Here is a 22,042-nt window from a genome sequence, read left to right on the forward strand (position 1 = left end):
GCTGCTTTACACATCCACTCCTTCTACCCCCACTAAGCAACCAGACAGCTGCACTGTCCCCTGAAATGTCTCTGTTGATGGAGCTCACTGCCTAGATGGGTACACGATGCAGTGATGCCTTTTGCATTCTTCAAAGATGTGGTTTTAATCAGGGAACTGCCTTAGCTTACACATTTCAGCTAAGGAACCCTTGGCAAGGGTGCTCTGCAGTGCAAGTGGGGGGCCCTATGGAGGAATTTCCATGTAGTAATGAAATTAATTTTAAGAGTTCAAAAAAGTAGCATTTTCTGCAACACAGAGAGGGAATGAAATGCTATGTTCCTTCAAGAACTGGTGTATTTTATCTTGCTCCCTCCTTTGAAAGTAGGAGAAAAATCAAAAAGCAGTCAACACAGCTGGGCTTTTCTTTTTGTTTACTTGGAAAACTTATTTTAACCATCAACTTTAGCAAATTTTGGCAGTTACAAACCTGTACACTTTTTTTTTGTTTTGTTTTTATAGCAAAAGAACACAAGACAATACTGCCAACAGCAATTATGAAGGAACAATTAGTTTTCAGATGAAGAACTATACCCACTCAAAGTGATAAACCTTCCCTTTTGCATAAGGTTGACTTTGTTGTCATTGGAAAAATGACATTTCTTAATACCTACTTGAAATGGAATAAAAATCATACCTCTAGGTTTTTTGTGCAAAACACATTCATTTAAAAAAGTCAATAAAAAAATCTTCTTAAAACCAGAAAGAAGTTAAACAAAAAGAGCTGAACCAAAGGAAAATCACAGTACATTTTGAAATGATTAAAAAGTTTTCAGATCTAAATTTTTTTTTCCTGTTATCTTAGAAGTTTAAACCAAGTTTGATGACTCTTTAGAATTATATCAATTAAACAAACAAACAAACAAACAAAAGAAATTAAAGCAACCTGATTGGCATCAAATATCTACAAAAGCCTGGTAATTTGAAACCATTATATACATTATTTTATAAACTTCTTTTTTAACACCAAAACATACATCTTTTACAAACCAGCCTGCTTGAGACAGGTAAAATTTACAAGACAATCTTTTCCAATACAGTGCTTTAAAGAGAACTGCTTTCACTCCTAAACATCTTTGTCATCTCCTGAAAATCGGCAGTATGGGCTCATTGCATTGCTGATTAATAGTGTTTCAGGTATTCCTATGACAAAAGAATGCTACAGTTCTGAGGGCTCCAATCTCTTTCCATAATACAGTTCAAGTGCACTCTTAACACTGGTAAAGATTACTTATGGCCTTTGTGTAATACGACATATTTGCAATTATTGCTTTTCATTATTACATAAAGAAACAAATTTATTTTCATTTCCTCCCCATCTGCTCGTCCCTTGGATGATGCAGCTAATTTACTAACTGGATGGCCCTTCTGATAATGGAGACGTTAAATGTCAAGTTCACAATCTCAGGCTAAAAAACATGGGTAATGGGCAATAGTCTAAATTTCTAAGGCTCAAATCACATTTTGGTGCATTGAGAGGAGCAGAGATGCAAACAGGCAAAAAGCACAGTTTTTACCACATGGTAAATGATGTAAATCATCAGGGAATGAAGTTGAAGATGTAACTCTCTTGTTGGAAACCAATGAAATGCCCATTATTACTACGTGAATAGCTCCAAACATTATCTACAAAGCACAAATGTACTTTCATACTGGTTCTGAAGAGCTGGCTTCCTCCATTATTAAGGATGCTTTCTTTTCAAATGAAGCTTAGCAGAACTGGTCCAGGGCACCTTCACCTCCCTCTCCCATGACTGCAGTTATTGACTGTAAGGATATACTTACTATAGCATCCATTTAGCTTTTTCGATGAGGAGTAAAGTGTGGTCTCAGCCATTTGTCCTGTTCAGCATGTTTTCCTTTATGATGGAATTTATAGGAGACCAGAGCAACAACTTTTATGTCATGTTCTCAAAATGTCTCTGCCTGGCTCACAGAGACAACAGCTGCTGCCTCCCCATTGATCAGCATTTCACGACATGCTTTTATTCACTGTGCTACAGACACACTGAGTTTCTGACTAGAGAGGGTACTGATACATCAAGGCTCTCACTGCTTCAGACTACACTATCAAATTTAGAGAATGGGAGAAAAAATTCTGAAGACCATAATTTAAGTTCTTTGTGAGATGTGCAGAGGTGGAGACCATACTTGACAGATGGTACACACAACTTCAGGTTCAGGAAAACAGTGGCAGTGAGAAGCCTTTGACTCCTTCCAGCCTTTCTCTGGAATTATATGTTAAAGAAACCCCTAGGATAGTTTGGGATCAAAGACATTACTGAGCTTAAGGAGAACTCTATTGACAGGAAGTCACAGTTCCGTAGCCAATCTCTGCATTCCAAAGTTCTCCTGGTTGCCTAATAGGCTGTATCCTGTAAGAGGATCCTAGAGGAAGGCAACTTTATGTAGGTCTTCTAGTGGGGTTGTCCATTTTCTCCCATGAGAGGAAAGTGATTGTACAGCTCCCTGGTGTCAGATTTGGCCCTTTATTCCACTTTAAGATACTGGTCAAGGACAGCAAGTACATTCAGTATCTATAGTTTTGTGGGGGGTTTCACCCCCCACCTTTTTAAAAATATTTATAATACAAAGTAATTCACATACTTAAGAATGGTACATAAGCCTAATTTTTTGTTTTGCACAGGGCCACCTAATGTGGTATTGGCAGAATAAATCATGTTGCAGTCACTGTAAGGGTCTTTCCACTGCCAGCTTTATTAAAAAGGCCAGCACTGCGCACGACACTCTCAACTTGATCAAAATGCAGAGAACAAGCACCCTTTTACTTAGACTCATACATCCCTGGCAAAGTTCATGATTTTTGATATAAATGTGTGTTTGTATTTTAACAAGTTGTTTTTTTCTCTTGCTGCTTCTTTCCAAAAAGCAAAAACTTTCTCGATCCTAAGTTATAAGCCAATGATACTTAAAAGTACTTCATTAAGCCTATGAAATCATCTGCTACAGATGATTCTGAGAGAAAATATCGTGTAGTGGAGCCATCTACAGGAATGCAGTTTGAAATACAGACAGACAGGATAGGCAGAGATGTGCAGGGTAGCTCTTGCAGAACCAGGGACCTGACAGCTGCAGTGCTACAAAAATCATCATATGGCAGAAAAAGGAAACATATATTGGAAATGCTAATATGAACAGTAGTTCTTACATTACATTATGGATGTGTTCCTATGTTCCAGATTAGAAGATTTTGACTTGTGTGGTGTAGTAATTAAAAAGAAAATAAAATGGCTTGGTTTAACAAGAGATGTCAACATGAAAATCTTACTCCCTAAGAGGTACTTCACCTTTACATCTGCATTTGGGTCTTACCATTATCGAAAAGAGCCTGAACAAAACCAGAAAGGCCACAGAACTACCAATATTCACAGAGGGGAACCTGAAGATGGATTTGGAGGGGAGGACATATTGAGGTATAGAAATCATGAATAGGACAGAGAAGGCTGAACAGGTGATCCTTGGCACCTTCCCAACAGCACTTTAATAAGTAGGTGTTCAGTGAAATGAAATGGCAACAACATCAAACAGAAAAAATACTATACATTGTCATTATGCATATTTTACTAATAAAACTCACTACCAACAATATATTACTGAGGCAACAAGCTTGGTAAGAAACATTGATTTTTTTTTTGTTTTTTGTATGGCAATCACCCCTCATGCTGTCCCTCATGACACTTTTGATATGTTCCAGTAAAGGTTTGATACTGGTGTCTCACGCTTACGCAAGAACTTTCACTACAGAAGACAGGTGACAAGTACACCTAATAACTATCTGGGGGCTTGAACAGAATTACTTGCATAATGGATAAAAATGTCTCAAACCAAAACTGAGTAGGAGCAAACCTCATGTAAACTGCAGCCTGATGCTAAGAGAATGCATCACATTCTCAGAAGGTCATACAAGCTTTTAAAAAGTGCAGCTAAATTTGCAGAATTGCTTTGCCAGCTCTGATGCTCCTAACTCTTGAAGAGACATCAATCTAATTGCATTTCCTTTTCTGTAACACAGACTTCATGAACAATACGAGTTATCCTCTATCCATGCCTCTAGGCTTGCCAAACCGTTTTATGGCCTTCTGGCAAATGCCTCAGTTCCTTGCAATCACAATACAAATTTCCGCATTTTTTTCTTCTCAAAAACACAGGAATCATATCAGGGGAAAGGGTTTGAAACATACCATGAGCACATTCAGAATATATCACTGTTACAGAAGCATGTTTACTTTGAGAAGACCAAGTGACATTCATAAATTCAATGGACAGGACCTATTTGCAGACAAGTACTTGATAATACTTGTATGTGCAGTACATTTTTTCCAGAAGTTCACTCAGTTTATTCATAGACCTGCATAATGAGCTGTTTTCTACTCAAGAATTGCTGCATCATCCCAAAGAAAAATATCCACACCAATCTTTCACAGCTAAACAAACTATTGGAAGGAAGCAGCAACACACTGTACCTAGTCCAAGAATTCTAGAAATCCTGTTTTATTAAAAGTGTTACAAGCTGCAATTATTTAAATTACATTCTACTAGTAATTTCTTTGTGTTGGGGAAAATTTCTGAATAAACCCTTTCTGTATGTCAAGAAATAGCCCACAATTAAACTTTGTGTGAAACTCATGTCAGTCAAGAACAAGCCCTGGCATACAACTGCTGAAACTATCCAGTTAAGGTGATTAACCAAGGGACAGGACAAGGAAAGCAGCACAGAAGACCTGCTAATGAATCTGTTCATTTATCAAAAGGATTTGGGTATTCAATAGCTTTTCAGAATGACAGAATTATGCCATGGAAGAAATGGTTGAAAACCCAACAGTAATGCAGGCTTGTAGACTCACATTCACTGGTAAGGTACACAGATGCTGAAAAATGCAGTGGGGTAAAAACATTTCCAGAGCACCAAGCAACAGGTGTGTATACTCTGCTTTAATACATTGAGTGAAAATCCAATATTTCCAGGTTGCACTTGACTACTCTGACCAAATCAGTGTGAATGACCATTTACTCCAATCAGGCTGAGGGAAGCATAAAAGCATACAGATGTCATGGTTTTCTTGATTCCACAACAATATTATGAAGTCTGCTAACAACCTTTGGATGTACTCAAATCCTACAAAATCATGCACCCAGTGGAAGATCTGGTGACGGATCATTGGCCACAGTCCACTCATGCAGCTCCACCGACTGAGTCAGTCTACAGCAGCTGAGAACTCATCCTGTGAACTCTAGGGATTTGCCAAAAGATGTTAAACTAACAATGTGAGGTTACAGCTGCCTTATACGTAACTTAATTGCAACTAATTTCACTGCAGAAACTGCAGCATGAGGACTGCTGGTAAAGAACTGATTGCCATAGCAGGAAATTTCCATGATCAGCTGTGTAGGCTACCTCAAGTTTTCAGATCCATGTTCACATTGCATACACATTAACAGATGCTGTGCATACACAGCTGGGGCAAAACCAGGCCACTCCTGAGCCAACTCTGACATTTCGGGAAGTTCTCATGGGCAAAGCTATGCATGTACACGTGACATCAGGTTTTTAAAAATGACAAGTAATGTAAGCCAATTTAGAGTAAATACAAACTGTATGTATGTGTGTTACTCTACACAAAGTAGAATGAAATGCCATGCAATGAACAAAAGTATAGATAAATATTTATGGACAAATAACTGGTCACTTGTCTTTGATAGGTCAATTCGGAAATGTTGCTTTTTTTAGCCATCTGACATGTTGTTTCCAGCAGCACCAGCAATCAATTGCTTTCACTCTTTGCTGACATAAAATTTCATGCAACAGTGCATTCTAGAATGATCCATACTCATTCCTTAATACTGTGGGGAGATCATAACACTGTAACACTTTTAATAACACAATGCCAAAAAAAACCCAACCAAAACAACCCAACTTTGTGAGAGAGAAAGAAATTATTTAGCAGTTATTTTTCCCCCTGCCTCAAAAGCTGAGTTTTACTCTTGGTAATAAATAGAAGGTACACTCTCTCCAGATTGTCTGTAACAATTTTGTGATGTATAATACTTAACACAATTGGTCTCTTCGTGTCTGCACATACAGTATCATTTCTGAACAAGTTAATAATGGGTTATACTGTACTTTTCTTTGCCCAATATATATATAGACACACCTTCAGCAAAATTTCTTCTCAATATTTATACTATTAATTGGACCAAATGACAAAATTAAAAAAAAAGAAGAGGAGGAGGAAGAAGAAAGGAGCTTCCTTTACACTTGTGTCTGCTGCTGGGTCTCCACAAATGGAATGTGAACATTTTCTAGGCTGAGTTCATCCACACTTTCAAAGTCACTCATGGCTACTTCGGAGTCATCAAAGCCGCAGCCGGCTGAGACGTCAGAGGAGGAGGCGTTGAGAGAGTTGTGCAAGGATAAGGGCACCTTACCTGCACTAGCATTTTCTGTGCTCTGGCTTGGGCCAACAGCAAAAGTACTAAATTCGTTCCCAGTCTGAGATCCTGTGGTGTCCGTCTCATTGGGGAACTGGTGGGGAGGGAGGTATTGGCTCGGGTGGAAGTGCGGCCGTCTCCTGCAGTCCGGGCTGAGAGTACTTGCCATTGAGACCGGCTGCGAGGGTGGGAGGGCTTCATACTGGTCTGGGTAATCCTCTGGGAGAGGAGGTGGTAACTGGTCCTGGCTCAAGAACTCCTCTTCATGAGGGGGAGGGTAGTCGCTGTCGATGTCGTAGCCACCAAGGTAGTAATCTGTTTCCAGTTCTCTGGTGCTGCCGTGATGAGCCGAGCCTCCATCTGTTGTCTCAAAATTGGGCACTTCCTCAATGTCGGACAAGCGAGCACTGGGCATCCAGTCAGAGGTATCCCAATGATACGCTGCAGCAGGGAAGAGAACCACAGCGCTCTGTTAGGATGAGAGCACAGAGGAGAGCAGAGTGCTCTGCATGCACCTGCCTGAGTCCTCACAGCACATTCAATCACAGCATGCCCCACAGGCCACGGACACAGGTCAGCCATGCTCTGACCAGAGGGGTAGAGGAGGAGAATAAATTGCATTATGATGCTAATGCAAACAAGCAAAGAAACAAAACACGGCCGGTCTCAGGCATTTTGCTTTTTAAGATGCTACTGGGTTGTATTAGAAACTATGAGTCCAAGAAATCAAAATGTCTGAATTACCGCTTTTCACAGTTATTTGAAAAAAAATCTTTAAATGCAGTCAGCATGCCTGTGGAATCTCATCTTAGCTCCCCTTCCACCTCCAATGACTTCAAGAAAGAAAGTGTGCAAGCAAATAATCTGATTGACTGAAAACTGAATTTTGAAACAAAAAAAGTGGCTGACCATTCTCATGCATCTTTTGAACCCAACAGAATTCAAACAAAAGAGTACGCGTGAAGCAGTTCAAGAAAAAAAAACAAATAGATCAAGTCAGTGCTCTGCCCACCCTGGCCCACAGGCAGAAGGTGCCCCAGAAAAATCACCTCTGTTGTAGTTCTGTCCTTGATCCATAACAGACACTGTCAGATACAAAGTGAAAAGCAAAAACTGGTAACTTGGGAGTTTGTCACCAGCATTGTATTACATGTGAAAATACAAAACTCTGCATGCAATTTTCTAAAGTAAAGCTGCCATGGTGTCATTTTAGTAGGATTTTTAATTATTCTTTATTTTAACTTACAAGATAAGCTTGCCTGTCAAACGCAGACATACATAAAGAAATGTTTATGTCGTGTATTATATTCCTTTTCTATCATATCTTAATTATTTACCCTCACTGAACAGATACAGAATTACATTAGAGTTGTAATTCTTAGCACAAAAAAGGGCTATCCACTATCAACGCTTATAATTGCAAAGTACATTTTTCTCTCACTTGTTCACTTTGAAACAGAAAAATAAGAATCTACCATTCTCAGGGCCGGTTCAAACAAATCTGGGCCCACCTGGGCTCAGATACCATGGTGATGGGCACGGTATAAGAACCTGAATAGAATAGAATACAAAGCCATTTAATGGGGCTATCAGCTACAATGCTCCGCAACCCCACACCCACCTCCCACCTGCACTGCCATGCTAGCTGGTGGGGAGGGAGGCATTCCAGTATGGAGAGGGTGCAGGGGTGGGGGAGAGAGCAAGGAAGGAGGTTTTATGTGAGACAAGAGCGGGGAATAAGCTGCAGCGTTTTCTAGATGGGTATGCTCTTGTTCAGCCGCGTGTTATTTGGCTTCATGCAAGAAGTCATCGGGCAAAGTCTCTGGATGACATTGCTGGAGGAGGTCTGGCAGGAGAAACAGACCTTTATGGCTTGTGACCTCTGTGGCTCAGACACAGACGAGGGCAGAAGAGACTCCTCCAGCCCTTCACCTGCTAAGATCACACTTGCCCTTGCTCATCACCACATGGTGCATGGGGTGATGGTGATTTCTCCCTTAGCTCGATAGCCAGGCAGGAGTTCTCCACCTGCTGTGCCATGTCCTGGAGCGAGGAGGGCTGGGGCTACTACAGGTTTAGCAGCAGTGTCTGAACCGGCCCTAACCTCTCTTCTGCACTTCCCTCTTCTTTGTATAGTGGATTTTGCTGTATTGGGGTCAGTGTCATGGCACCGCACCCGAGATGTGTCAGGGCCCTCTGAGTTGTGTGGATCAGGATCCAGGAGAACCTCATTAATTTGCTGACTTGCACAACCCCAGGCAGGTTCCTGGGGCAGGAGCCCCATCCTCCCATGACTCTGTGGCAGCAATTCTGCCCAGAGCTCCAGTGTGGCTAATTATTCACCACTTCCAACAGCTCTGCTGCACAACAGACAATCCTAAGAATCCTAAGTTTCATGTAAGGAACTGGGAAGTGGGCAAAGCATTTTCAGTGATGGTCTCTTGAAACCACTGCCAGACTGGCTTTTTCTGGCCTGTAAAGGATGATAATGAGCCAGTGTGTTTGCTTAAGTTTTCCCTTAGAAAGGCAAGGTCATTTGCAGTGCCTGTGGTTTCTTTTCAAGGTAATTTTTAAATTTTTTGAATGAGACTTTCTTTTGAATTAACCTTGGCTATTTAATTTATTTTTTTTTTTGATAGTGAGAAGAATGGCACTCCTATACCTCAGGAAATCAATAAATGTACTATGAACAAATACTTAAGTGGCATCACTAGCTAGGAGTAAAAGTGTTTTTCAAAATTACAGCGATACTGGCTCAAGAAAAAATCAGTAGCTTCACAAAAATAATTTACTTAATCATCTTCATGTATTATGCAGACTAGATTAGCTGAAATATGTAAATCTGTCTTAAATTTGCTAAGGACAGATGAAATTTTTCATTTGTGGATAACCTGAGTTGATATTGAGTTGACATTTGCCCAAGGGTAGGAAAAATGTTGGAAAATAAATAAAAGTAATGTTCATCTATGATAACAAGACATTTCCTCAGTGCTTTATGGAAAAAAGAAAATAGTGATATCCCCGCATTACAGGTTCACTTGTAACATGATATGCCTGAGGTTACCCAGGAGGTCAGTGGAAGAGGTGAGTGCTGGCTCCTTGGAGCACATTGCCATGCCCTGTTGAATGGGCACACCAACGCCACGGGAGAGCCACGGCATCGTGGAGCTGTGCCCACACATCCGCTGTTTGGCAGGGTTTCCTGCGAGAAACCTGCCACCAGGCAGCCACCACTGTGCTCCTCTCTGTGTGATACCACTGGGGTACAGACCCCAGCTCTGCTGCAGCATGGGACACTTTACAGACTTCCCGTGTCATCTTCTGTTTCCCAGTCTCTGCAGCCAGCATCATCTCAATGATATGGCTCCATTATCAGTCTATTATTTTCTCTGAAGGCAATGAGAATAAACAAGCAGAAACATTGACTTGAACAGAACAGGATGAAGGCTTGACACCTTTTCTACCACCTCCAGTTACCCACAGATATTTTGTGGTACATTCCTCTGGCATTTTCATGTTTGCTGGTGAACATGCTGATCTGCAAAACCCAATCCCTGCCACAGGATTGCTGGTCAGTGTAGATTAGTGAGGTTCTGCTGGAATGTTTCACAATGAAAATAGGAAGCATTTTTGTATAACAAGAAAGAAAAAAATTTAAATACCTTCATTTTCTATAGTGTCAACTACATTGTTGACAAGCTGTATGACAGTCACTATGGAAGCTTGCAGGGGAGGGAAAGCAGAAAATAAGGGAGGGGAAGGACAGCTTCAGGTTAGTATTTAAAACACACATCATAGGTTACCACAATAAATTCTCTCAAAAGACAGAACTGACATTGAAAGAAAAAAAAAAGGCTGCTGACCAATGCATGATTTATGCAGTTGGTTGCAGGACATTTCATTTGAGATAATCCCATATATCTTCAGAGTGCTGATAAATTTCAAACCAGCATTTCCAGAAAGGCATATGGGATGATGTGTATCACCTCATAAATTCAAGCAGACTGGTCAGCTGATTCAATTAACCGAAGCAGTTTCTTGTCTACCTGACACTAATTTCTAATTCATTCTTGCTTAGAGGTCTCCAGAGATGGTGCTATGTGCTCCAAGGATCATTATCTTTTAGACCATCTCACCATCAGAAATGGTGTTAAGCTCAATCTATTTCCTAAGAGGAATGTTTTACTTATTTACTGTCTGTGTCATGCTGTGCAATACCTCAGGGAGGTTAAGCAGCACAGCTATAATTAGGAGGACAGAGCCATGTAGCTGTGGTTCAAATTTTGACCTGTGTTTGACAGAATAGTTTCACAAATGCTTTGTGTTCTCTGCAGCTCTTCCAACAAAACCTACTTTTCCCTTGAAATCATTAATATAGACTGTGCAACTGTTTAATCTGGAGGCCTATATTGTGTGGTCCTCTAGATGATCTGCATTTTGCACCAGCCAACACTCCTGCCTCCGAGAACATGAAATAAACCCAAAAACCAAAACTGAAGGGAAAGCTCTGTATGAGTGGGCAGTGGATCCTTCCCTTTTCCTTTGTCTTTAGTTATGAGAAAACCAATTGCCTGGAGCAATGTGGGGCAAAACATACTTTTTTTTTTCACACAGCAAACAGGCTTAGAGATCACAAGAAATGTGTTAACAGTGCCAACATACACTGAATATTTTCACGTTTTTGCTAAATTTTGAGCATGGGATCAGGCATATCATCCAACTTCCTCAGTTCTAATGAGGGCTTAGCAAAAAGAGCCTTGATAAACCAAAGGACCCCTGTTCTGTGTCTATGATCAGCATATTTATGCCATCAACAGCAATAGTAATTACACAAAGGAGGCTCGTACTGGCTAACGCAAAATAAACACGATAGAAAAGTAAGGGACTCCATGCAGTTAGTGCTGCATGGCTGGGAAAAAAGATCGAGGGCAGCTGTAAACTATTAGAGGAAAAAACCTGAAAGTGAAAAACAGGTCAAAACCCAGGGCCAGCACAGTTTTCTTTGTAACTAAGGGGCGGCTCTGGTGGGAGCTGTGCAGAGCATACTCATAGATAAGAGGGAACACCATCCCACACAACTCAGGGCAACTCAATGCTCAAATACAGCATTGCTCAGATTTTGGACTACAAAAATTACTGCTAACTACTCATAGAAAGACTAGGGAAACTGAGCAATTTAAATGCAGGAGAAATAAGGTGAGAGAAAAAAAAGCAGCTTCAAAATCTCACCCCATGTGAGTTCTCATGGTAAGACAAGCCCTTGACACAGCAAGAGAAAGGTCCAAGAGCCCTGGAGAGGGTGAGTGGAAGCTGCCTGCAACTTCAGTGGAATTCATCCCAGTGATCCACTGCTGCAAGACAGGCTTCCCAGGTACAAGCTGCTACCCAGTTTCACAAGTCAGTGTCAGGATAGCCATTTGTACATCCGTGTGACACAAGCCTGTCTCCTCTGCTAGCCTGAGAACCCAGCAGCATTGCTCTTGGCTTTGGAGGAAGGGGTTTGGAGAAGGAGCCACTGTCCTGTCTCATCAAAGAGCATGATGAACTGTATTTGTTGTGTTTTCACTGACAACCTTCTAACCTTTGCAGGTATGTGAAGTACAAAGAATTAAAATGACAAGAAGAGCAAAGATTGATGGTTTCAGGAAGCATATCCATCAGTCCTAAAGTACAGGCATGTGAGTATGTATATGCTTACTTATGCCTGGCTTTGCCCTTTAGGCTCTTTCACTGCAAACCTTCCCTGCTGCTTCAAGCAAACCAGAGCGTGTGCTCTCGCATCGATCTCTGCAAATGACTCAGATGATTTAAGTTTCTTCCCTCGTTCTCCCTGAAGATATGGATTTGTTTGAACCCTGAACTAGAAATGTTATCTCTAAAGGCCATATTTTAAATGCAGCCTTCACAAAAAATGAGTGGGCACAGAAGGTCCAATCCAGCTTCTGTGGGTACTGTGTCAATGATTTCAGTGGAGACAGGATCAAGAGTTTGAAATGTCTAATTAGAATTTGTGAGATATAAAAAGTAACAATGTACAATAAATGACCACTTGAATAATTATTCTAAAGGTAACTATAATGTAAATACATATTATTAAATAATACTTATCCTAAAAAAAGGCTAAAGGGGTCTTTTTGGTGCAGGGGCAGAAAAGCATTGGGAAGCCTGACAAAAATAATTGTAATGCTTCAGCCACAGCGGACCAAAAGGAACTTTTGCCATCAGTGCTTTTCCAACATTTCAGAGTTCCTAGAGAACAGCTGCATGACATGACTGAGGAACTTAGTCTACAGACAGTTCATTAACTGGTGGCTGAGGAAACCAAGTACAATTCCTTTGTGATAGTCTTTTTCTGTGTGTCTGAATGAGGCTTCCCAGACATCCACCATCCCTCCCCAGCAGAAACATCTTGACTTTTCTCGGACCCACTGCTCAACATACGCGGGCTGCAGGAACAAAGGTTTGCTCTGACTCTGTGGACCTTTTAGTGAGCTGTGTATGGCTCTGCCTGTGTCACCCAGGGAGATAATGATGCAGGACATGAGAGGCAGGCACTGAGTATGCACTGAACAAGGCTATAATGGTGTTCTATTATTTGCTGAGCTGTGATTGCCAGGGAGAAGCCAAGACGCTGGGGACTGGCTCATCCGCTCATTGTTGAGGCTGAGAACCAGAAGAGTTTTGTTGGGACCATGAATGAGACTGGCAAATAGCACAGAAATCCCTTTTATTCGACTGGTGAAACATGAAAGTCATGCTCTTCCCAGAAGGAAAATTATATAAATTCTACAGTTTCACTCACAACCTATTAGTCAACTTAAATCTTGGCAATGTGACTCTGCTGTATCATACCTCTCATTCTCTCGGTCCTGATACAACAGCCCCAAGCATCAAGATTTTTATTACATTCCTATAATTTAGTAAGTGGAACACAAAGTCAGGGTTTGAACCCACGACTTGCTTACTTTCGGCATTGTTAAAGGGTTTCAAGATGTCACATAAGTGTTTTAATAATATTAGAGAGAGAGAGAGAAATAGTTTTTCCCCCAGCATAATAAAGATGAAATCATTTCTTACCATTATCATCGCCAGAATCAGACTGGAAGGAGCTGAGGGACTGTACTTCAGAGTTGCTGCCTTTATTACTTCCTGAAAAACAGGTGACTTCTTCAGCGTCATCAACCCCTTTACCTTCATTGACAGCAAAGACAAAGCAAAATGGTACTCTCTAGGTGTGCACATTTATCTATTTATACCACAGACACATTTAAATCCTGCCTTCTATTATTTCAGTCAGAATAAAATTATTTCCTTCACACAGAGGACATGACCTACTCGTCAAGAAGGCAGCTGGTGAAGATACCTAGACTTTTGAAGTGTTTGAAGCCCAAGGAGTCTTTCAAGTGGCTGACAACACTGTAATCAAGGAAGAAACATCTGTATACAATATTGTCTTTTTAAATGACATATAGTCTCAAAAGCAATAAAAATGATGACTTAAGGAATGTGGTATAAACAGCTTATACAAGAGATTACAGTTACATTTATCTTTACTGCTCATTTCCTAATTTGAGAGCCTTGTTAAAGGCTCATTCAAGGCTCAGTAAAGTTACTGTGCATCTTGTTATTCATATCAGTGGCCCTTGGATCAGATTTTAATAGCTCCATCACTACATATAATAGATTATGCTTTAATTTACATTGCTTTTCATCAAGGACATTCAGTCTTCACAACTCTACTGTTTAGAAATGTAACTGCAACCTATGGTATAAATTCTCCTGTAATTAAACACATATAAATAAACACATTCAACTACACATTATATGGGCAATAATCAGGAACACAAAAAGCTATCCTCCTTTGTAAGCACTAGGATACCTGAGCCAATTACAAATGAAGACAACCAGGTGCTATCAACATGAAAGTACAGCTCTCTACCTGCCAGCTGTAGGCATTTCTACCCAGCACAGCACACTCCCACATGGTAAGAGCTGATTTGCTCCTGTTGTGCAGCAGAGTATGGAGCTGATGAATTGAGTGCTGCAGTAACAAAGCTGCACTGCTTCCTACTCTGTGACAGCAGAGGTCTGTCTCCCTGGTATGGCCTCATGTTGTGCTGGTAGGAATTTCTATTCCTACCAGTAGCAGCAGCGCTGGTGGCACAAACACCCAGGAGAATATAGAACAGAGCATGAGTGGGGGCTGGTGTGATGATGCTTTCAATCAGCTTAACTATATTTAAAGTTTAAAAGGTCAGACACAACACAACCCTGAAATACAGCCCAAATAAATGAAAATTAATTCAATTTTTCACTACATGACCTTAGCTTGTGTGCTGCCTTGGATGAAAATGTGCGGATCAGGGCACAGCTATAGAATCATAAACTCCATAAGGCTGGAAAAGACTTCCAAGATCATCAAGCCAAATCCTTGACTGAACATCACTATGCCAATCAAACCATAGCATTAAGTGCCATGCCCAATCATTTCTTGAACACTTCCAGGAATGGTGACTTCACCACCTCCCTGGGTAGTCAGTTCCAAGGCCTGACCACTCTTCCAAAGCAAAAGTTCTTCCTGATGTCCATCCTGAACCTCCCTTGGCACAACATAATGCTGTCCTCTTGACCTGTTGCTAAATTCCTCTCTCTATTCCTCAGTTCTCATTGCTTTCAATTATAGGACTGGATTGTGCAGTGTTACGTGACAGTTTTGGTTAGGGCTGTGCTGCAATAGGGTTGAAGATCATAGAGTCATAAAACACTTTGAGCTGGAAGGGATCCTAAAGATCATTTGGTTCCAATTTCCATGCCATGGACAGGGAACCTTTCACTAGACCAGAGTGAACCTTTCACTAGACCAGTTGCTCAGAGCCCCATCCAATCTGGCCTTGAATATTTCCAGGGATGGGACATCCATCCTGTCTCTGAGCAACCTGTTTCAGTGCCTCACCACCCCCACAGTAAAGAATTTCTTCCTAATAGCTAATCTAAACCTACCCTTCTTCAGCTTAAGGCCATTCATCACTCTTGTGATTTGTGAAATATCCCTTCCCAGCCTTCTTGTAAGCCCCCTCCAACAGGTACTGGAAGATGCACTAGGAAAAATCCTTAATAAGAGAAAACACCTTTTAAAAAATCATATGATGTGGTGAAGCAAATATCTCCCAGTCCATATGACATGTTCTGACTTGCAAGGATAGATGATGCAGGGCTGTAACTCTGTCCCAGAAAACTGGTATTTCCTGCCACAACTGAAGATGTGAAGTTTGCTGCATCTCCAGTTCAGGAATGAAGGGAGCACTGTGTTATCAGGTGAGGAACCATCATGGCACAAATAGGGTAAGCGTGGGGATTGAAATTCCATGATGACTCTGATACTGGAAGCAGAGGGGAATGCAATGGCCTGAAAAGGTGATCCCATAATGCTATATATCAAGCCATACGTGATTTTCTGCTTCACTTCACAGACACTGAAAGTAGGGAATATTAGTTCATTTCTCCCTGATGCAAAACAGGATTTTTTCTTGCAGACGGTTTAAATATTTTTAACTCCCTTGGAAAACAAACAGCCTGAACCTAACAGGATTTATATTTGAGAATTCTGCCCCAAATTGTTTTTTTCCAATAGAAGGATGAGTGCCTTGTATCACTGAAAAATGCTCAGAGCACTTATTCCTATATGCTTTCTGAACAAGTGAAATGAATGCTTTTAGTCATACTTCATGCATAGAAAGAGAGAGAGGTCTTGTATGCCTGGTTTATTTATAACCTTTCAAAATTAAAGCAGATCACTTCTTGGAGAGATGTAACAATTCACATGTATTAGGCTGGAGCACTAAGAGTACCTGTGCCACTGTACTTGCTGCACCCTGAAGGCAGGGAAGAACAAGACCGGCACGCAGTGCTACTTACTTTCTGTCCCAGCATCCCATGTGCTCTTCCTGATGGAGTCGCAGTCGGAGCGACAGGGAGACACAGCAGGCAGGTTTGGAGCTACACTGCACACCACCACCCCCCTCCTGGCTGTCAATATTCGAGGAGACTCTGGATGAAATGTTGTCATCTCCTGGTGCTCCACACCAAGCCCATCCACTATCTTGTCCAGGTTATTCCGTGAGTCACTCTGGAAGCACGGGGTATAGGCCATTGGCCTCACCGGCACCTGTGGAGGCCCAACCTCTTGGTAGATATTTCTGCTGTCTCCACTGTTCCTGATGTTCTTGAATTGGATGCCATTGCTCTTGTTGAGCAGGGCTGCAGTAGCTGGATCCTGTACGAGCGTGATGTTGTTGCGGGAATAGTTCTTCCTGAAAACTTTCTTGCGAAAAATGATGAAAAGAACGATTAGCACAAATATGACAAACAGCACCACGGCTATTCCTATCAGCTCCTCCTTGCCAACGTAGGAATGCCCAGCTTGTATATTGGGAACCACCACGGGGCGCAGACCACAGTATTGACCCACGTAGCCAGGGGTGCAGTTACAAAGAAATGAACCAAAGATGTTGACACAGGAGCCACCATTTTCACATTCTTCTCTTTCACACTCGTTGATGTCTTCTTCACACCTTAAAAGAAGAAAAGGAGAGTCTGGAATCTCAGAACATTTAAGATGCAGTCCAACTGGTGCATGATGTCTTATCTTGCCAAAGTGGTGCCATTAGTTAACGCCTTGTGGTACTTTGCAAATGATCATATTATTATCATATTACTTAATGGCATTTAATTTTTTCTACAGCTATTACATGGGTTTTTTAAAGACAATAAAATGGAAATATCAAGAAGGAAGTAAGAGTTTAAAGCATCTGATAGATATCAAGAAGAAGATAATGCATCTAATAGGAAAAGGCACCTTGACCCTAATGAGTCTTACTGAATGTAATAGAGAATCTGCTTTTTTATATTGTTTTTGGACTATCCCATAGGTTTCAATACAAAATATTAGAGGGGGATTCAAGGAGAAGATAATTGAGAAAAAAGATAGTAAAAATATCAGAGTATTTATTGAAGAGGAAGAGGAAGAGGAAGAGGAAGAGAAGAGAAGAGAAGAGAAGAGAAGAGAAGAGAAGAGAAGAGAAGAGAAGAGAAGAGAAGAGAAGAGAAGGATATACTGATTATGCAAAATTGTTTAGGTCGGGAGATAAAATAAACAAATACTAGAGGTGGGGGAAAAAAAGAACAGGAACCATAAAGAGAGAGAATTGGAAAGAACAAGAGGTAGCAAAATGCAGAGGAAAAAGTACAAACAGTAGACAAACCAGATGAGGGAAAAGCACGTTGATGGGCAAGTCAGGATTTTCTGTGTCTACACCAAGGTTATGATCAAGGCAGGGATTTAGAAAATGACTGCAATAAATTAGTCTTTTATGTCAGGGCTAAGGTGACTAAATAATTGATCCATTTTCAAAACAAAGATTACACAGCAGCTTCCACAGGTTTTACGACATTGCTCAAAAAGCTGGCAGCACTTAGATAGGTGTAGCTCAGAGAAAACTGTCTGGAGATAACATCCTGAATCAACAGCTTAGGAGGGTAAGTTCAGAAAAAATGTTTCTGAGCATCCGAGTCTCAGGGATTTCTCAGATGTCATTAGCTCAGACTTGGAATAAGTGCTAATGCTGGGGTTGTTTTTTGTGAGGTGAATCACAGCTTTTGGGTACAAAAAGCCTGATCAAAAAGCCCACCATCACTGAGTCAAAAAGCTCCCATTGCCCACCTGGGGAGGGACACTTACGTTACTCCTGTCAAGCCGCTTTTGCAGTTGCAGATGAATGCATTGCCGATGGGATCACATGAGCCTCCATTCCGGCAAGGATTTGGGAAGCAGGCTGTGATCTCTGACTCACAATTCCTTCCTGTAAACTGGGAGAGGCAATTGCAATGGTACCCTGGGAGGTGAGGGACAGAGAGACACAAATTAGACTCCTACCACTGAATCTGTCAAAAAGCAAGAGGACCCATTTGGCTGCTTTACACAGAAAAATACATTGCACTGTGGGGGCAAGAGGATGCTTACACTCATTCTGATCTGTCCATGTCAAGAGTTTGTCTATCTCAGATACCCAGGCAATTAGAGCTCATGTCTACAATCAGAAGCTGCAGCCCAGACCATTCTAATTGTCATGATTCAACTAAGAATAAATGTCATTTGTGAACACCTTTTAAGAATGGTAACAAGAAATATCCTAGATCAAGGATGTATTTCCCAACCTTTTTAAAATGTTTGCTGATAGAGGCAGTTGACTTTCCTTTTTGGGCTTCACTGATGAACAAATACATCAGCTGAGAGCTTTTCCATCTCTGCCCATTAAAAGGACAACACAATGGGGATGTGACAGTAATGAAACACCAGTTTTATAAAGTACACCATCAAGGCAGAAACTATAAACTTCAAAATATCAGCTGACCTAGGCAATACCAGCCCTAATCAGAGCTGATTATGTTCAGTGTGTGCTATCAAATTCTGATTAATCACTCACTGCAATTCATCAGACATAACAACATTCGTGTGTGGGGGGGACTCTGTTGGGGATTGAAGTCCCATTTGTATGTTTTTTGCCAACACAGGGGCAATATCAAAATTAAAAAGAAAAAAAGGTTTTAAACACATCAGTTCACCCTGCCAAGTATTAAATGACAAATATATTTTTTCTTTTTCTCTACTTATGAGTTCATATGGCACAGTGCCATTAATAAAAGCTTTATTTAAGGTCACATAGAAATCCAGTGAGGCAGAGCATCTCTTAAAGTTGTGAACTGGTTATGGAAATCTGACTGCTTTTTTGCTTGAAAAGAGCATGGAACACGTAGGATGTGAAAGCCATGAGATGGCTAAGACCTTCCTGGAAGCAGAAGACTCCTAAGTTAGAGCTGGTGAAACAGTAAAATTTTCCTGGACATCTGTAAAAAAACTTTGGCTGATCTTTTAAAAAGTTCCTTATATAATCCAAATGTCCTAAACAGATGTGTAGGCAAGGTTCAAGCTCCAGTTACGGGGTTCTCATACCTACTGAACATAACAAATTAAGCAACTAAAACAAGGAACCTTCCTGCCATTAATACAGCTGCAGTTAGAGCTGAAATGGTTGAGTGCAACTAAATTCAGTGTCAAAATTATTATTGGCAATCAAACTGATGTAGTGGAAATATCATCTCTCAGTGGTGAGGCTTTTAAATGTATTTTTAAAAACTTTCTATATCTATACATCTGGAAAAAAAAACAACCCAAATACTTGTTTTAAAAGTTACTCTTTGTGCAAATGTGGCAGGACTTTCCAGCACAGTTACAAGGAAAAGAATTTCATGGAAACAATATGGAAAACCCAGTGGAGGCATAAGGAAAAAGCAACTCTGCATCAAGACTCCCTCATCTTTTATGTCCTATATGGTTCAATTCACCTTGTTCAGTTACTCTAATTGAATTCTTTCATGAGGACAGGCTTTTGAGAATAAACTTGGAACCAGACTTGCTGGCATACTCAGTCAAGAGTCCAATACTATTTAACTGAAAATAAATGAAATAGATACTCAAATATCATGCTGTTTCATTGTCCTGCTACAAGAAGGGAGAGAGACACACTGATCTTTCCAAGGTCACAGAGTTAAGAGGATAAATTATTCACTTCTGGGCTTCCCAAAAAGCATGTTCAGTAAGCATCAGCAAGATGGGCTTATTTCATTTTGTGTCTTAAAAATATCTCACTCAGACAATGTGAACAGCTTTCTGGACCTATAGTGATCCGGGTCTGAAGAATTACTAACCTGTGACTGTAGGTAGAATTCACAGCATGAATAAATAAGGCTGTTTCAGTGCTTCCTTTTTATGACTGAACAGTGACATCTATAGTTCAAAAATTTACACTAATGTTGTATATGTTTTTTACAGTCTCAATGAGTTTAAACAAACAGATAATGTTCAATTCAAATATAAACAACTTTATTAATAATCAGTTCTGTTGCCTTATGTAACAGCAGAATATATGTGTTATTCTATTTGTTATCTGATATTTCATAAACCTCCATAACTCTAAAGTGATGTTAAAAGCCAAGTTTCTGTTGCTTTTTAACCAAGTTCTCAGGTGCCAATCATTTGTAAGACAAAGCCTTTGAATCACTTTCTTTTCATGTCTTTTGTTTGTTTCAGCTAAGTTCTAAGTTCTGTAACATATTGTTTACATTTGTTCATTATAGAAAACTTGAGAAATACTGATTTGATTAAAAAAATATTTTTACCACCAACTATATAAAAGAAACATGGACTTAGGCATTTTATAGTAAGAAGAGATGAAACTGAATGTGTCAGATGGGTCAGAGCTCTGTTCAGCAGTGTATGAACAGGACCAAAATACAAATCTGCTTCTGAAAGCCTACATTTTTCACAAAATTTGATTTAATGATGGTGGAACACACATCAGATTTTAGAAGACTACAGTATTCACTATAGATTCTAAGCCTAAGGATCAAAGTTAGAAGTCAAGAAGGCACTAAAACAAGACAGTATTAAATTACCATATTTATCACTGGTGTTTCCTCTTGTTGGATTCACTGCCATACACCTGCCAAGTCCAATCCACTGGCAAAAGTCACAGAACTTTTCCATGACACACATGCTCAGAGCTGCAGAGCATTCACCCAGGAGGTCTCCAACACAGCAAAGCATATGTCAAAATTCATGGAGTAGAGAAGAGAAGAGCTGATATGCTGGCTCTGTAGACAGCATACAGCACTCAGCCAGAAGACCTGCCAGACCTTTAATCCTTCTCCAAACCTCTCAGTAGAGGCTGTAATTTTGCTGGCTACTGCATATTTTAGCCACATGGCTGTGGACAAAGGCAAATTGTGAAGAAAACTCCTCTGGTTGGGAGTGCAGCTTGGGTCTAATAAAGGATTTTTATTATACTTTTAATATTCTGCTAATGTACCATTCGTTTTTCCCTCTGGTTTTGAACAAGAATAACAAGCAAACTTCTCACATTCAAGGATGAGAAAAGGCTCAGTGTCCTGTCTTCTCAGCAAGGAATTAAAAATCTCTTTTAAACAATGTAGGGCTTGATCCTGTTCACAATGAAAACACTGAAGTTTTGGAAATTTATCAGCATTTAAGACCATACAGCCCATTCTTCCACAAGGAATGAATATTTAATTCCTAGAAATCTAGGAATGATCTGCATTCTCCAAGGCAGAAAATTTTGTGATGTCACGACAGTATTTCCTCAGAGGGACCCAGTGGAAAAAGACAGGAAACTCTGCAAAACACCTCTGAAAAGTTTCTAGGGTGGGACCACAACATTTGCAGCATGTGCTATAGCAGCATGCAACAACAGCCGAACAACAAGCTATGAACAACAATACAGCCTTTTTAGGCTGTATCTGCATGAACAAGTCCTGCAGAGCAGCAGCAGTGGGTCTGTGGAGCCATAAAGCTGGTGCTGAGGACCCTCACTGTGTGTAGCTCAGGGCTTTGGGACCAGCTGTCTTCCAGTTCAGCCTGGTCCTGCCTCCGAGACCTTGCCTCTGCACAGTGGGAAGTGAAGCCCAGGGAGAGATGATG

At 40.6% G+C, this 22,042-nt stretch overlaps 1 protein-coding gene across 9 annotated transcripts in view; it reads right to left on the reverse strand.

The window, feature by feature from the left end:
• Nucleotides 1-398: 398 nt before the first annotated feature.
• The window catches only part of FAT3 (FAT atypical cadherin 3), a 398,570-nt gene continuing 376,926 nt past the window's right edge, over nt 399-22,042 (reverse strand). For 4 of the 9 annotated variants that reach the window (XM_064409542.1, XM_064409543.1, XM_064409545.1 and 1 more), the window contains 6 exons: nt 18,227-18,380; nt 16,405-17,060; nt 13,567-13,680; nt 10,152-10,211; nt 7,539-7,574; nt 399-6,930 (listed from right to left, as the gene is read on the reverse strand). In XM_064409542.1, coding sequence (XP_064265612.1) covers nt 6,311-6,930; nt 7,539-7,574; nt 10,152-10,211; nt 13,567-13,680; nt 16,405-17,060; nt 18,227-18,380 — 1,640 coding nt within the window. In that variant the 3' untranslated portion in view covers nt 399-6,310. Of the gene's footprint in view, nt 6,931-7,538; nt 7,575-7,964; nt 8,041-10,151; nt 10,212-13,566; nt 13,681-16,404; nt 17,061-18,226; nt 18,381-22,042 lie in introns of all 9 variants that reach the window. The other 5 variants (XM_064409548.1, XM_064409546.1, XM_064409549.1 and 2 more) reach the window with 4 other exon arrangements.

Source organism: Passer domesticus, chromosome 2, assembly GCF_036417665.1.
Source record: "Passer domesticus isolate bPasDom1 chromosome 2, bPasDom1.hap1, whole genome shotgun sequence".
In the NCBI taxonomy this organism is placed as follows: domain Eukaryota; kingdom Metazoa; phylum Chordata; class Aves; order Passeriformes; family Passeridae; genus Passer; species Passer domesticus.